This window comes from Elephantulus edwardii, unplaced genomic scaffold, assembly GCF_000299155.1.
Source record: "Elephantulus edwardii isolate Elephantulus edwardi_28Jun2011 unplaced genomic scaffold, EleEdw1.0 scaffold00054, whole genome shotgun sequence".
NCBI lineage: Eukaryota > Metazoa > Chordata > Mammalia > Macroscelidea > Macroscelididae > Elephantulus > Elephantulus edwardii.
This window is the reverse complement of record NW_006399804.1, coordinates 12,123,446-12,139,435: the sequence shown is the minus strand read 5'-3', so window position 1 is coordinate 12,139,435 and position 15,990 is coordinate 12,123,446. Positions and strand designations below refer to the sequence as shown.

The 15,990-nt window shown below is 39.0% G+C and overlaps 1 protein-coding gene across 14 annotated transcripts in view; it reads left to right on the top strand.

Annotated features, from left to right (window-relative positions):
- The window catches only part of ABI1 (abl-interactor 1), a 136,241-nt gene that overhangs the window by 13,701 nt on the left and 106,550 nt on the right, over positions 1–15,990 (top strand). Inside the window, exon 3 of one of the 14 annotated variants that reach the window (XM_006887071.1) lies at positions 10,286–10,292. The exons of the other annotated variants lie outside the window; for them this stretch is intronic. Within the exon in view, the coding sequence (XP_006887133.1) occupies positions 10,286–10,292 (7 nt within the window). The remainder of the gene's footprint in view (positions 1–10,285; positions 10,293–15,990) is intronic. 14 annotated transcript variants of the gene reach the window in all.

The window sequence follows — 15,990 nt, the reverse complement described above, 5'->3', positions numbered from 1 at the left end:
AGGACATCATGCTTGGAAGGGTGTAAGAATAGTGCAGGAGAGGAAGACCACAGATGAGATTGATTGACACAGTATCTGGGGTAGTGGGAGTAGATGTGTCAGAGACAATGAGACTGGTTCAAGATAGAGCACAGTTTAGAGCTATTGTACAGTGTTGCTGTGAGTTGCAAGATGACTCAGTGGCACGTAACAGCTATAGCAAATACTCTTAATCTTGTGCTTACTAATTCTACTCATTTACAAAATGAAACTTTTCAGCAGTGTTGGTTGGTAGTGAACTTAGTTTACAAAGAACATTCCAGAACAAAACATGCAAAAATTCTAATTAATTTACTGAAGGAAGATAATACATATACTTGCTTTCAAGTGGTTTCCACTTTTGATCTGTGTGTTTACCTAACCAGTTCTGTATGTACACTGTGTGGATATTCAGCATATGTTTATGGAACTGAATTTTACACTAGTTAAAGAATGTCAGTTAGGGTTTCTAAGGAGCCTTGGTGGTCATAGTGGTTAAGTGTTTTGCTGCTAATTGAAAGGTTAGCAGTTTAGACCAGCTCAGCACTTGGAGAACGAACCTAGCAAGCTTCTCCTATAAAGGTTACAGCTTACAAAACTGCGTAGATATTCAGCTCTGTCAATTGGAACTTGCTATGAATAAAAAATCTACTCTTCACTGGAAGGCACTTAACCAATAGTAATAGTATCTTTTTTTTTTAAAAAAAAAGATTTATTAGATTTATTAGAAAGTTATGTCCCAAAGATAAGATGGACTGTAAACCTTGGAAAGGAAATGTGGAAGAGGCCTAGCAATAGTGTCTTAAGTGCAGAATCTCAAATATAAAGTACGAAGAACTAATTTTAAATCTTATTTTACGAATTATAATTAAACTCATTGTAGAACATCAGATTTCCTTGAAGCAGTTTTTACAGTAACCACAATTTGGAAACCACAAAAGTACCCATTTAGCAAACGAATGAGTAAAAGAAACAAAATGTGGTATTTTACATACCATGGGGATAGTCTGAGTCAAAGTCATTTCTATCGTGTTCAAACCTATTCATAGCTGATCCTCTAGTAGGGTTTGTTGTAGTTGTGTACCATCAAGTAAGAATCAGTCATAGTTAACCCTTCAGCACATATTCAGAGGTAGTGTAATAGCCGGGAGGAGATTGCTCATCTTTCCCCTGTGGAGCAGCTGCTGGTCTCAAACTGCATTATCTTCGGTATTGCAGTGCAGTTTTCTTGCCTCTGGGCCACCAGAGCTCCCTAATTATATATTGAGTCGCAAGTGACTATGTCACGTAACAACAATACATATTAGGATATTCTAATACATTCAAGATTAAGTTACATAGTCCATTAGGATAGCTATAATAAAAAGGACATGCAGAACAGATTATCCGGGAGGCTGGGCTCTATGAGGAGAAATGTGGGGTCAAGATTGGTGGACGAATTATCAACAATCTGCGTTATGCGGATGACACAACCGTGCTTGCTGCAACTGAGGAGGACCTGAAGCACCTGCTGCAGAGTGTCAAGGACTGCAGCCTACAATATGGATTGAGGCTCAATGTCAAGAAGACAAAGATTCTCACCACTGGACCAATTGGCAGCATCAGGATGGATGGTGAAGAGATTGAGATTGTACACAGCTTTAGTCTGCTTGGCTCCATAGTCAACAGTCTTGGCACCAGCAGCCAGGAAATTAAAAAGCGCATTGCCATGGGAAAGTCTGCTGTTAGGGACCTCTCCAAAGTGCTGAATAGCAATGGTGTCTCTCTGGAGACTAAGGTGCGTCTGATACAGGCCATGGTCTTCGCAATCACCTGTTATGCATCAGAGAGCTGGACAATGACCAAGGAGGATAGAACGAGAATTGATGCCTTTGAGCTGTGGTGCTGGAGAAGAGTATTGAGAATACCATGGACTGCTAGGAAAACAAACAGATTTGTCCTGGAAAGGGTTAAACCGGGTGGCTCCTTGGAGGCAAGGATTCTGAGGCTCCGTCTAACTTACTTTGGACATGTTGTGAGGAGAGACCGGTCCTTAGAGAGGGACATCATGCTTGGGAGGGTGGAGGGACGGCGCAGGAGAGGAAGACCCTCTATGAAGTGGATTGATTCAGTGACTGGGATAATTGGGATGGGAGTGTCAGAGACAGTGCGATTGGCAGAGGACAGAGTGGAGTTTAGGGCTGTCGTACATAGGGTCGCTATGAGTCGCAAGCGACTCGATGGCACATAACAACAAGTAACAACAAATGGTGACCAGCATATGGAAATTCTAGAAGCCTCAAACTGCTGGTTGCTAGTGGGAAGGTAAAATGCTAAAGTTGCTTTGGAAAATAGTCGGCAGTTTATAAAGAAGTTAAACATTTTTATTGAATGACCCAGCAATTCTGTTATATACAGAAATTAAATAAAAATAGGTTCACAAAAAAAAAAAAACAACACAAAACCCCGTACGTTTTTGCTTACAGAATCACTGTTTCTAATAGCCTAAAAGTAGAAAATCTCAAATGTTCAGCAGCTGATGAATCACTAAATAAAATGTCGTCTGTCGGTCACTAAAAATACACTGCCAAAGAGTTATTACTAAGATTTCCAAGGCTACAAATCTTAAGGGGAGAAAACTGTCCATCTTTCTCCTGAGATGTGACTGGTACATTTGAATAGCCAATTTTGCACAGCCTTTGTTTAGCAGAGTGACATGGTCTAGACCACATCACCAGAGCTCCTTATATATCAGTGTAGTATTTAGCTATAATAAAGAATGAAGTAAAAATTCATGCTACAACAGGTATAAACCTTGAAAACCTATGTTAAGAGAAAGAAACCTGCCAGAAGAGCCTGCATATTGACATGAGTGATTCTGTTTACATGAAATGTGCAGAACAAGAAGATCCACAGAGACAAAAGGCAGACAAGTAGTTGCCAGGTGCTGTGGGGAGGGCAGGATGATGCAGAAAGACTACTAATGGCTGTGAGTCCATTTGAGGTGGTAAGTGTTCTAAAATTGATGTGATGGTTGCACAACTCTGTGAATATACCAAAGTCCATTCAGCTGTACACTCTACATGGTTCAATTGTATGTGAATTATATTTCAGGATAGCAGTTATCAGAAAAAACTTTCATGGCAATGAAAGTGCTAATAATTTTTATAAGTAGATAGAACAAAAATTTATTTAAAGAGGGAGAGTGATTCCTTAAGGTGGCAAGATAGAAACATAAATACTCAGTTTTCTCTATATACCAAATAATCACCCCAAATCACATACATATGTGTGTATACACATAAATACATATGAGACTCAAATTATGAAACAGTCACACTCTGGAATACATTTAGGAGGATTGACTCAGAAACATATGAAAAATCAGTGGGGCTTAGGAGACTGTAAATTGTTAGGAATATATTTAGCAAGACAGGCTCAGAACCGTATTTAAACCTGTAGGGTTAGGAGACTGTAAATTGTGTTGGGGGAGATTGCCCATCCTTCTTCAGCTGAAGAACTTGAACTACTAGATAGTCTTGGCCTTATGGCTAGAAGCATGGCTCTTTATGGACGGTGCCACCAGAGCTCCTCAGTGTATATATTACTGAACTGTAAAGGTAAATAAAGTCTAGATAAAACACTCTGGGTGAAACACGGCAGTCACACAGGACAAAAATGTATGGTCTCGCTTCAATGAAGTAAACAAATGCATGGAAATCAAAGTGTGAGAAGAGGTGAGAAAGGGAGGGTTTTTGTTAGAGGGCAGTGAGTGTTGATTGTGACAAAATAATTTGGAAAGGAATGGTGATAATGGTGGCACAACATGAAGAATATGAGTGCACATAATCACATTTTGTGGGAATGGCTATTTTGAATAGTAATGCTGTCGCCAATCCTGTGTAGGAATTGGGTTTTGTACCTATTTTCAATTCTTTAGGGTTTATATTTTGCAGTGGTTCATAATATCATATTGTGAAATACAAGAATCAGTAGTTATACATAACTAAAAGTTCACTTAGATAATTCTGAATTCCTGTTTCAAACCATCAAATGTTTGTTTACTATGAAAACGTTTACTAATGAAAAGTTGGCAGTTTGAATCCACCCAGAGGTACCTTAAAAGAATAAGAACTCACTTCCAAAATATCAATCACTGAAAGCACTTTTGAGCATAGTTTTAATCAAATGCACATGAGATTGCTATGAGGGTGTGTTGATTTTGTAACTGGTTTTCTCACTTTTTATATCATTTTAAAAAAAGAAATCATACTTTGTGTATTCATTGAAAGTTTACACAGCCAGTTAAGTTCCTACTTGAAACGTCTTACACAAGTTATTCAGTGACATTGGTTGCATTCACAGTGTGTTGGCATATTCACTCTTTGCCATTAAGTTGAAACTGACTCATAACTGATCCTGTAACAGATTTTCAGAGACTGTAAATTGAGAGGAGGTTGCCCATCTTTCTACTGCAGAGCAGCTTGTGGATCTGAACCATCTATCTACCTTTGGGTTGGCAGCATAACTCCTTACCCATTAGGCCTCCAGAGTCCTCTGTTCCATTTCACTTTTTCCATTTCCAGTAATCTAGTTTTTCTGCACATCTTTGCCTGAAAGTGGTTACTTTGCTTTAATTTGATCTAAAAAATATGGAATACTTCCTGAATATGTGTCCCATCCTTAAGCAGGGCCCATATTTCTCTGTATCATTACAGTTTTAGCATATGTGCTGCCAAAATGAGCACTACTTTTTATATCTTTATTCCCTTGCAGAATTTGTGTAGTCAGAATGTATACATCTCAAGTTTCCTGTGTTAGAAAATGGTTTCTTGATTTCATATTCTTACCTAGTAATTGGCTTATCTCCCCTTCATGGCTTAGCTGGTTTTCTTAAAACTGTTGTCTCATTTTCCTTAAGCCCTCATTGTACATTCACTCCTTAATCTGTTCTAGCTACAGTTAGGGGAGCCCTGGTGATAATAGTCCATAGAGAGTTGTGCTACTCACCCAAAGCCTGTGCCTCTAGAGATTTAAATTCACTGGTGGCTCTGGGGAAGAAAGATTGGTAATCTCCCACGCAGTTTACAGCCGAGCAGACCCACTAGAGGGTCAGCTCTGAATCAGTTCAGACCTGAGGACAGTGAGTTTTTGTTGAACTGCCTGTGTTCATAGAGGTCAAGGGTTTTGTGCCTGTCTGCTGCTCATGTGTTTTTCTCACTGACATAACGTGATGAAGAATGAGGGAGATGTGGATGGTTTGAAATTTGAACTAAAAGTATGATGTAGACCTTCAGAGTTACTTTATTAGAAAGAATAGTAAGAATAGTGAACAATCTTGAGTGTCCGTTTGAGTTTTGTAGTCATAAATTTAAAGTCCTCATTAAAGGTACCCTGGTGATGCAGTGGGTTAAAGAGCTTGACTCACGTACTGCACTGGCAGTGCTGATTGAGAAAGATGCATAGGTTCCTCCAGTGTGATTTATTGTTATATGTACCATCTAGTAGGAATTGACCCTTAGCTGGCCCTCCAGAGGGTTTTCAGAGACTTATAAAATTGTGTAGGAGGAGATTGCCTATCTTTTCTCTATGGAGCAGCTGGTGGATTCAAACTCTGTGCCTTTGGGTAAGCAGTACAGCTCCTTACCACTGAGCTGCCAGTGCTCCCTGTAAATTTGATGAAGAGTCAGTGATGAGTTAGAACTGATAATTTAGGCAATGAGAGAAAAAGAATGAGCGACTCATTTTAGGGACACTCTTGTTGCATAGTGGTTACATCCTGTGCTGCTAACCCAAAGAGTGGTTCCATTTCACTAGTCTTCTTCCTTAGAGATTTGTAACCTGGGGAACCTGATAGAGGATCACCTTGGTTTGGAATAAACACAGCAGCAGTGGATTTAGTTTTGCTTTTGTATTTTTATTGGAAAGCACGTCCATGGCTGCATCTGTTATTTTAGACCTGTAATTTGGTGTTCCATTAACTCCTGGGGCTTTATTTTTTTGCCAGCACCTTCAGTGCAGCTTGAATTTCTTTTTTTATTGGTATTTGATTGCATGCTACTTTATTAATTCTTTCAGTATCTTTTTAGTTCTTGATTATTAGTACTGTGGATACTGTTTCTATTACTACTAGTAGTACAAGGAATTCTGTTGTATAGTCCAGAGAGTGTTGCATTATTCAACAAAAGTGGTCATGTCTTCTGTGGTTCAATCCCATGATCCTCAAGAGAAAGATGGACAGTCTCTTTGTGTTAAATTTTACAGCCTTGGAAACCTTATTGAAAATTAGTATGAGTTAGAGCTGACTCGATACCAGTGAGTGACAATGCATTGTACTTTAAGATAAATTTTAAAATGTTTTTTTTATATGAACATGACACCATTCCTCTTCATTTTGTCATACCTGACATAGTAGTCTGATTAAAGATGGCTAGTCCCAGTCCTTTCACCTTACTAATGCCTGTGATGTCTGTCTTAATGCATTCCATTTCAGTTTTTATAACTTCTAATTTTCTCAGACTCATGTTTCATGGATTCCATGTTGCAATTATTAGTAGCTTTCTGCAGCCGTTTCTCCTCATTTTGAGTTGTGCCATGTCAGCAAATGGAAATCCTTCATTGGGTAAAAAGAGCAAGGGCCATGTGGGTATGGCCACGTCTGACGTTTACCAACTTCACAAAGAACTGTACCTGTCAAAAGTATCAGTAACGCAAAACCAATTCCCATGAGGTCAGAGATGTCTACATGTCACCCATGCTTCCGTATCTCTTTCTGCACTTCTCAACATGAATCTTACTGCTGTGCTAGTTCCAAAATACGATGTGATATCTCACAGACCACACCTAACCATATTGAGAAGTTAAAAAGTTATAATCTAGAATAACAGAATACATGAATGAATGGAAATACAAAATCTCTGTAAACGTTCATTAGACTTAATAAAATAAAATAAAATATCAAAGCTCTTCTGAAAAATAAAAATGAAGTGGAAGGCATAGCACTCCCTGACATTGAAACCTACTACAGAGCTGTAGTAACCAAAACAACATGGTATTGGTACAATGATAAATGTGTACATCATTGGAATAAAATTGAGAAATCACCCCCCCCCCCAAAAAAAATTAACAATACAGTTAAGATAGCACCTGAAATGTACACAGGCTCTTCAGCCTCAAGCTTTGTGGCTTTTAGCCGTGTTTTCAGTTCTGCCAGTATTAGCTTCGCACCTCTCTGTGTACAACTAAATTCTCAGTCCTGTCAGTATTGGCTCTCTTTCGTCAAGGTCCCATGTTACATCAGGTCTCCAGTTCAGCCATAGGTGTTGCTGCTGTAGGTATAGCTGGAGCAAGAAGGGTGTCCCACATTTTCTTGCTTCTTGTTTAGTGGTGCACGATCTGTCTATAGCTAGAGCTGTTTCAGATTATTGGCAAGACTAGCCAATTCCCTTGTAGATTTTTGAGCCTGACCAGTTCCCTTTGTAGAATGGTAGATAGCTAATCCCTAGGATAGGCTTACTTGCTGTTCCATTCACATATTCCTGCCCATCTGCAGAGCAAAGTCATAAAATGGCTAGGAAAAGTTGTATTGAGAAGATAAACTCCACAACACTTTACTCCATTCATGTCCTTAAGATAAAATCTACTTTGAGACATTAAGATACAAACTACTTTGAGAAAGCAGCTCTTTTTCCCAGCCAGGCTTTTGTGCCTGGTAACCTGAAGGGCTCTTCTGTTGGTACTCTGTGGGTCAGTGTTCCCATAATAGACAATCTCTTCCCATTTCTGTTTACAGAGTTTTTAGTTAACGTTCATTGCCATTGAGTAGGAATTGACTCATAGCTGTCTCTCTAGCAGAATTTTAGAGGCTGTAAATTGCTCAGGAAATTGTCCATTGTTCTTTCATGGAGTGTTTGGTGGATTTGAACCTTCAGAGAGACGCTATTTATTCATAGACATTAAAATTATTTAATTTTTAGGCATAAGTAATACTAATTTTAATTATAAAATTACCTTGTAATTATTTCTTACTTGAGTATGTTTCAAATTAGAGTTGAAGACATCTACTGTTGATATTTTAACCTCGGGCATAACTTCTTTTTTGTACCAACATGTTTGCATAGTAAAAACTAAAGGGGGGAGGGAATGAGGAATGAAAACCCACCCATTTTTTTCTTAGTTCTCTGTTTTTTTCTGTACATTATATATATATTTATGCTGTTTATGGGAAAAGCTTTGGATTAATCTATTTTCATTTCAAATGATTTCTTTTTCAAAACAATGAGAAGCCCTTCCCCCTGCTCCCCCACCCCCTCCATGTTTCATTAATGTCTCATTCAGGTTTTACTTTGAATAATGGAAAGACATACTGTTGGAACGTCTCATTCTTCTGAACAATTAACAGAATGACTTAAAGATCCCAAAGGTTACTTGTATAATTTTAAACAAATCCCAAGTTGGAACCTTGGCAGTTGTCAGAAATGCTCAGTAAAATTTAGGTGTAAATTGTGTGTCACATGCTTCACAGTAAGAGAGCCTGTGCTGTTTAATTTGTTACTCAGTCATTTAACTCCTTGTTACCAATTATGTGTCACAGTGTTTACATATCAGATAGAATCTCTTTTCTCAGAGGATTGCAGTTACCTCTTTTACTAATCAAATAAATGAGAAATTGTGATAAATTCTGTCTAGGGATGATAAATGTTGATGTGAGTATAGATCAGGGTTTCCAGTGTAGGGTTGCATATCGAAGAAGTAATCTTGGGTTGAAGTCTGCAGGGTGAATATATGTTAAGAAAGTATTGGGGAAGAGAAAACAGCTAGCTTCCTTACTTAGGGAGCAGTATGTGCACAGGCCCAAAGGTGAATAAAACCAAAGAAGTTTTGAACAAGTTATAGTCTTGTGTACCTTAGTGTTGTTATTGTTAGGTGCCATCAAGTTGTTTCTGATTAACAGTGATCCTATTCAGTGGCACACAACAAAGGAAATAAAATAAATTTAAAAACAAAACAAAGCAAAACAGTGATCCTGTGTTAAAAAAAAAAAACAAAAAAAACCCCGAAAACATTACCTGGCTCTGTATCATCCTCAATGAAGGAGTACCCTAGCTTCACTTGTAAGACAGATTTGTTCTTTTTGGCAGTCCATGGTATGTTTAGTAAGTACTCTTTGCTATGACCACAATTCAAGGCATCCAGTCTTCATCTTTTTTCATTGTCAGCATTCACAAGCATCATGTATCAATTGAAAATAACCATGACAATGTTAATAATGTTATTAAAGGTGCCCCTTTAGTCTTTAACATGTTTCCTCTTTAGCACCTTAAAACGGTTGTTGACAGCAGATTTGCTCAGTGCCAGATGCCTTTTGTTTCTTGACTGCTCTTTCCAAGATGCCATTAAAATACAGTGGTAAGTGCTGTGTTAGGAAGATTCATCCAGGTACGCTGTAATCTCGAAGGCACACAGTTCGAATTCACCAGCTGCTCTGTGAAAGGAGGATAGGCAGTCTCTTCCTGTGCCATTAACTGCCTCTGAAACCGCCCTGAAGGGTCGGCTGTGTGTCAATTCTGACTCAAAGTCACACAATAAAAACAACAGCAAATGGTATGGAATAGATTGGAAAAATGAAGAGACCAGATATAGAGTGACCTCTTAGAGGATGTTACAGTTCAGATGTGTGGAGTATTTCTTGAATTAGGTAACTACAGTAATACTGAAAAGGAGGAAATAAATACAAGGAAAGGACCAGGAATCCTTGGTGAAAGAGGTATGAGTGGTGAGGGAAAGAATCCTAGTCTAAGATCACTTGTTTTACTTTTATCCGTTCTCCTTTTGCATAAAGCCTATGGAAGGTAATTTGCAATCACAGAAGTGCATCTGTAGACCTTCTTTTTCAGTGGTTAGAACACAGTTGGCTCCTGACACTTTCTAGCTTTTACTCCTCCACAATTGAAATGATTGGCAGAGGAGTGGGTTGGAGAATAGGAATAAGGCTTGATTGTTAGCTAGTTGTGTGAGCAAAAGGGGAGGGATGGGAATAGGAGAGGAAAGAGACTTCAAGGTCTGTGACTGTTGTGACTTGAGATTGAAGTGCAGTTGTCTTTCTAATGTCAGTTTTGCTAGTGTCATAATCTTCTGTATATAGATTGTTGGGATTTTAAAAACTTAACCGTAATTTTTAGGAATAATTCCAGATTATGTATAACAGTCTCAGAGAAGACTTCTGAAGAATTAGTTTAGCTGAATCATGTATTTAGAAGTGAGGGGAAAGGCAGTTTGGGATATGAAGGACACAGGTAGTAGGAATAATATCTATACTCTAGCAAGGCATGTTTGAAAGAGCTGTGAGTAAGTAGTTTGCTTTTGATAAAGTCAGATACACTGCCTGCATATCAGATAATGTAATCCCAGGCAGAAATGTTCCAGAACTGCTATGACTAAACTATAGAGAAGTGCTCCAGAGATCTCTACATTTTAATACAGAGAGAACCCGTGTTATAAATGATAAAATGGTAAGATGAGATTGTGCTTTTGCAGTGTCCTGAGATACTTACTCCATTCCTTTCAGTAGACATAACTGGCTGCATAAATGCAGGAGAAATGAGTTACAGGCCTCAATGATTCAATCACTTTTTGTGAACTGTTCCATCTTGGGACCTGCTGGCATTATTATTATTATTGTTTAGTAATATCTCATTGTATATAGAGCCACTTATCTTTCATTTATTTATTTATTTATTACTTCTGCCCCTTCTTGGTAGCAGTGCAGTTAGACTTACAGGTCCATGTCTTCCACTCACCTGTCATCCTCCCTCCTCTTTCCCACCCTTTCCCCCCCAAAAAAAACCCCCTGAAAGACAGTGTAATATTACATATAGAAACATTCTGTGACTTTAGATGTTTTTTAAGGGTGAGGTAGGTGGGGTATTGTATTTATTAAGAGTTAAGATGAGTATATAATGTATTTACATTTGTTAGAGAACTCACAAATCACTTCTCTACTGGGAGCTAGAAGTCTTAGGGAACCATTTGTTTCCACCAAGATGTTTTGATGTGATGGATACTACAAATCATATAAAGATCGTGTTTATCTTTATGGCTTCAGGAGATCAACACCAAATTCAAAACTCTTATTTAATAGGTCTGGAGCAGCCTGATTCTGTAGAGGTTTGATCTTGTTTTCAAATGTGACATGAGTGCAGTGTTTATCAGCCATCCAGAGTGAATTGATTGTATTTGGCCACCTATGTAAAAAACAAGCAGGCGTGGCATTGACTTTCGAAATAGCTTGCCTTCGAAAACTCTATGAATTTGAAAAAGCGATCAGAGTTATACTAGTGTCCAGGTCTTTTGCTTATAGGGTCCTATGAGTCTTCTAGGACTCTACGGCACTTACCACCACCACCACCACCAGAGAGAGAGCTCTGTGGGCCTGGTGGATAGAAAGTTATGCTACCAAGTTAAAGATGGGTGATTTTAGTTTGTGGCACTCAGGCCTGGTTTTAATTGTTTTTGGTCAAACCTTCATCTAAGTGGTATAGCAATGATCTGTCCATTTGCTGTATAGAGGTAACACGTGATTGCTGTGATGTTAAACACTGTAACACTAATGTGTCAAATGCAATAATGGTTACCCATGGTGGACAGTGTTTGGTGGAGCTCCCCGATTAAAACAATCTTGGAAGCAGGAGTGGCATCCACTTCTGAAAAAGCTTGCCTCCAGAAACTATGAACTTGGAGCAACAATGAAAGTTACACAGTTGTTCAGGCCTTTTGTTCATAGAGTCTCTATGAGTCATCTACAACTTGATGGCACTTAACAAGAACAACAACAACAACAACAACTCTGTGTTCTGTATATCAACTTCTTACCTTTATATTTTATATTATTGATTTTTTTTTTGTCTTTTGTATAATCTTGCTCTATTGTATACATTTTTCTACTGGTCTGATAATAACAATGTTACCGTAGACCAATGAAATCAGAAACTTTTTTTTTTAAATTTAGGTTGTTTGTTTTTCATTTCAATGAACATCTACAGAGCTTTTGGGATTCCATTCATTCATTGTTGCCCCCCCCCCCCCCATTTGCTCCTCTCCTTGAAAAGCAAAAGAAAAACTCCCTCATTGGTACACAATGAAGAAAAGGTTGAGCCTACCTGAGGGAATAGACATTCTTCCCCCCTCCCCTTTTTAAAAAAGCTTACCAAATTGTGCTAATGTTCAGTCAGGGTTGGGCATCCCTGTTCCAAAATAAATATTTTAGATTTTGTAGATTGTATATAGGTGTACTGGTGCCATGGAGTGGTTAAGTTGCCACCCTGAGGAGTAAGATAGGCAGTCTTCTCTCATTAAGATTTATAAATTCAGAAACTTGAGGGAGAGCCTCCCTGAGTTGAGATCAACTCTGTGATTTTTTTTTTTAGGCTGTATATGGTCTGTCATGACTACTGGAATCTGACATGAATGAGTGTAATTATGTTTCAATAAAAATTTGTTTGTAGTTTGTAGTTGGCTACAGGGCCAATTTTTGATGACCATCCCATATCCTGGAGCCTGATTTTTTAATTAATGCACTGTAATACCTCTTAGTGATAGTCACTGCTGATGGATCAAAATGTACTTGAGCTTACATAACGAAAGGAATGAATTTCTTTTTAATGCTGTTGTATCTCCCTGACGGGTATCTCACATACTTTTCCAAGAGGTTAAATTGGTTATTTTCTGATTCAGTATGTGAATGTTGTTGTTATGTGCTGTCGAGTTGACTCCAACTCATAGCAACCCTGTGTACAATAGCACTAAATCCTGCTCGATCCTGAGCCAGTTTCATTGTCTCAGACACATCTACACCCATTACCCTGGTCATTGAGTCAGTCCATCTCATCCAAAGTCTTCCTCTCCTGAGTTGTCCCTCTTCTCTTCTATGCATGATGCCCCTCTCTGAGGACTGATCCCTCCTTGTGGTGTGTCCGAAGTATGTCAGATGGAGCTTCAAAATCTTTACTCCAAGGAGCAGCCTGGTTTCACTCTGTGCGGCATAAGGATTGGTGGAAGATCTATCAACAGTCTGCGTTATGCAGATGACACAACCCTGCTTGTTGAAACTGAGGAGGACCTTAAGTGTTTGCTGCAGAGGATCAAGGACTGCAGCCTTCAGTATGGATTGCGGCTAAATGTCAAGAAGACAAAGATTCTCACCACTGGGCCAATTGGAAGCATCAGGGTGGATGGTGAAGAGATTGAGATTGTTCACAGCTTTAGTCTGCTTGGCTCCACAATCAACACTCTTGGCACCTGCAGCCAGGAAATTAGAAGACGTATTGCGATGGGAAAGTCTGCTGATAGGGACCTCTCTAAAGTACTGAAGAGCAACGGTGTGTCTCTGGAGACTAAGGTGCGTCTGGTACAGGCCATGGTCTTTGCAATCACTTGTTATGCGTCAGAGAGTTGGACAATGACTAAGGAGGATAGAAGGAGATTTGATGCCTTTGAGCTTTGGTGTAGGAGAAGAGTATTGAAGGTACCATGGACTGCTAAGAAAACAAACAGATTCATCCTGGAGAGGGTTAAACCAGGCTGCTTCTTGGAGGCAAGGATTCTGAGGCTTTGTCTGACATACTTTGGTCATGTTGTAAGGAGAGACTGGTCCTCAGAGAAAGACATCATGCTTGGGAGGGCGGAAGGCAGGAGTAGGAGGGGAAGGCCCTCTGGGAGATGGATTGATTCGGTGACTGGGGCAATCGGGATGAATGTGTCAGAGACAGTGAGATTGGCACAGGACAGAACAGAGTTTAGGGCTGTTGTACATAGGGTCTCTATGAGTCGCAAGCGACTCGACGGCACATAACAACACCAAGAATGGACCTGTTTGTTAGCAATCCATGGTATGTTCAATACTCTTATCCAGTGACCCAACTCAAAGTCATCAATTCTTCTATCATCCTTAGTCATTGTCCAGCTCTCTGATGGATAGCAAGTAATTGTGAAGACTATAGCCTGGATCAATCATACACACCTTAGTCTTTAACATCATTGCTCTTTAGTCCTTTAGAGAAGTCCCTGACAGCAGATTTTCCCAGTGCAATTTGTCTTTTGATTTCCTGTCTGCTGGTACCAAGAGAGTTGATTGTGGAGCCAGGCAAGCTGAATCTGAATCTCAGTCATGTCTCCGTCTTTTATGATGTTGCCAGTTGGCCCAGTGGTGAGAATCTTTATTTTCTTGATATTGAGCTTTAATCCATATAGAAGGCTGCAGTCCTTTACCTTCTGCAGCAAATGCTTCAGGTCCTCCTCAGTTTTAGCAAGCAAAGTTATGTCATCTGCATAATGCAGCTTGCTAATAACTCTTCCTCCAGTCCTGATGCTACATTCGTCCTCTTAGATCCCAGCCTCTCAGATGATCTGTTCGACATACAGATTGAAGAGGTAAGGAGATAGGATACATCCTTGGTGTACACCTTTCTTCATTTTGAAGAATTCAGTGTTTCCTTCCTCTGTTCTGATGACTGCCATCTGGTCTAAGTATTGCATAAGTACAATCGAGTGTTCTAAGATTCTCATTCTTCTCTGAGTTAGCCACATTTTGTTGTGATCCACACAAATGCCTTTTCATCGTCAGTGAAACACAGACATTCCTCTGTACTCTCTGCTTTCAGCTGAGATCCATCTAATTTTGGCTGTAATATCTCTAGTGCCCCAGCCTCTTCTAAACCCATCCTGCACATCTGGCAATTCTCTGTTGCAGTGTTATTCCAATAATTTTTGGATAATTTTCAGCAGGATCTTGCCTGTTTATTAATAGTATTAATAAATATTAATAGTAATTAATAGTGTTATTTGATAATTTCCACACTGTGTCAGGTCACCTTTTTTTGGAATGGAAATAAATACGGATCTCTTCCATTCAGCCAGGTGGTTATTCTCCAGATTTCTTGACACCACTGGTGAGAGCGTCCAGGGCAGCATCTGTTTGTTGATATATGTCAATTGGTATGTTGTCAAAATATTTTTCTCTTTCATAATACCACATTTTTTTTTGGATAGCTGTAAGATACCTCTTTTTTAAAAAAAACTCCTGTAAGTTACAAAATTTATTTGATTACAGTAAAGTTTGGCTATGGTTCCAGGTCACTTTTGTAATTCTTACACATAGTGTAAAAAATTAAGAAAAAAGTTATTTGTCAGGTTATATCACAATAATTTTGATCTTTGATTTGGAAAGTGTGATTATTGAATTTCAACTGAGATGTTGTTTTTATTTCTTTTTTTTTCCTTTTTCTGAGATGTTGTTTTTAGATGCCATCAAGTTCACGGCAACCCATAGTTGTAGCTCATGTGAACAACACATCTGAATCTTACTCTATCCTGTACCATTCTCACAATCTTAGACATGCTCAGGGCCATTATTATAGTCACTGTCAGTCCATCTTTTCTTTTTTGGTAAGAAAGAATTTGTATTTAGAATTAGCCAGCTGGACTCAGTTTAGATGATCCCAATTTTGTTGTAACCATTTAAAGCATCATAATCAGGAGCAAGTGGAACATAGGCCATCTTCTCTCCATCAGGTTTAATGAAGGTTTTGACCTTGGCCCCTCAATGTCATAGAGTTTCTTTATAGCTGATTTGACTTGGTGTTTGTTGGCCTTGACATCCACAGTGAATACAAGTATGTTGTTATCTTCTATTTTCCTGGCTGACTCAGTCGTCAGGGGAATCTTGATGGCATGTGGTTAAGTTTGCTTCTCCTGGGAGTGCTTTTCTGGGGTTATTGGGCTGTCTTTGGAATCTCAGCATCTTAGGCCACTGGAAGGTGAGTGATGTGCAGATGTTTTTTTAGCTGTGACTGCCCTTCAGGACTGCCTTATTGGCCTTTAATGCCTTTGCTTTGGCTTCAGGTTTGGGAGGGGCAGGGACTTTTTTCTTCACTTTTCTTCTGATGGTGACATCCGTCAGTCCATCTTGTTGAAGATCTTTGTTTTTTGTTTTTTTTT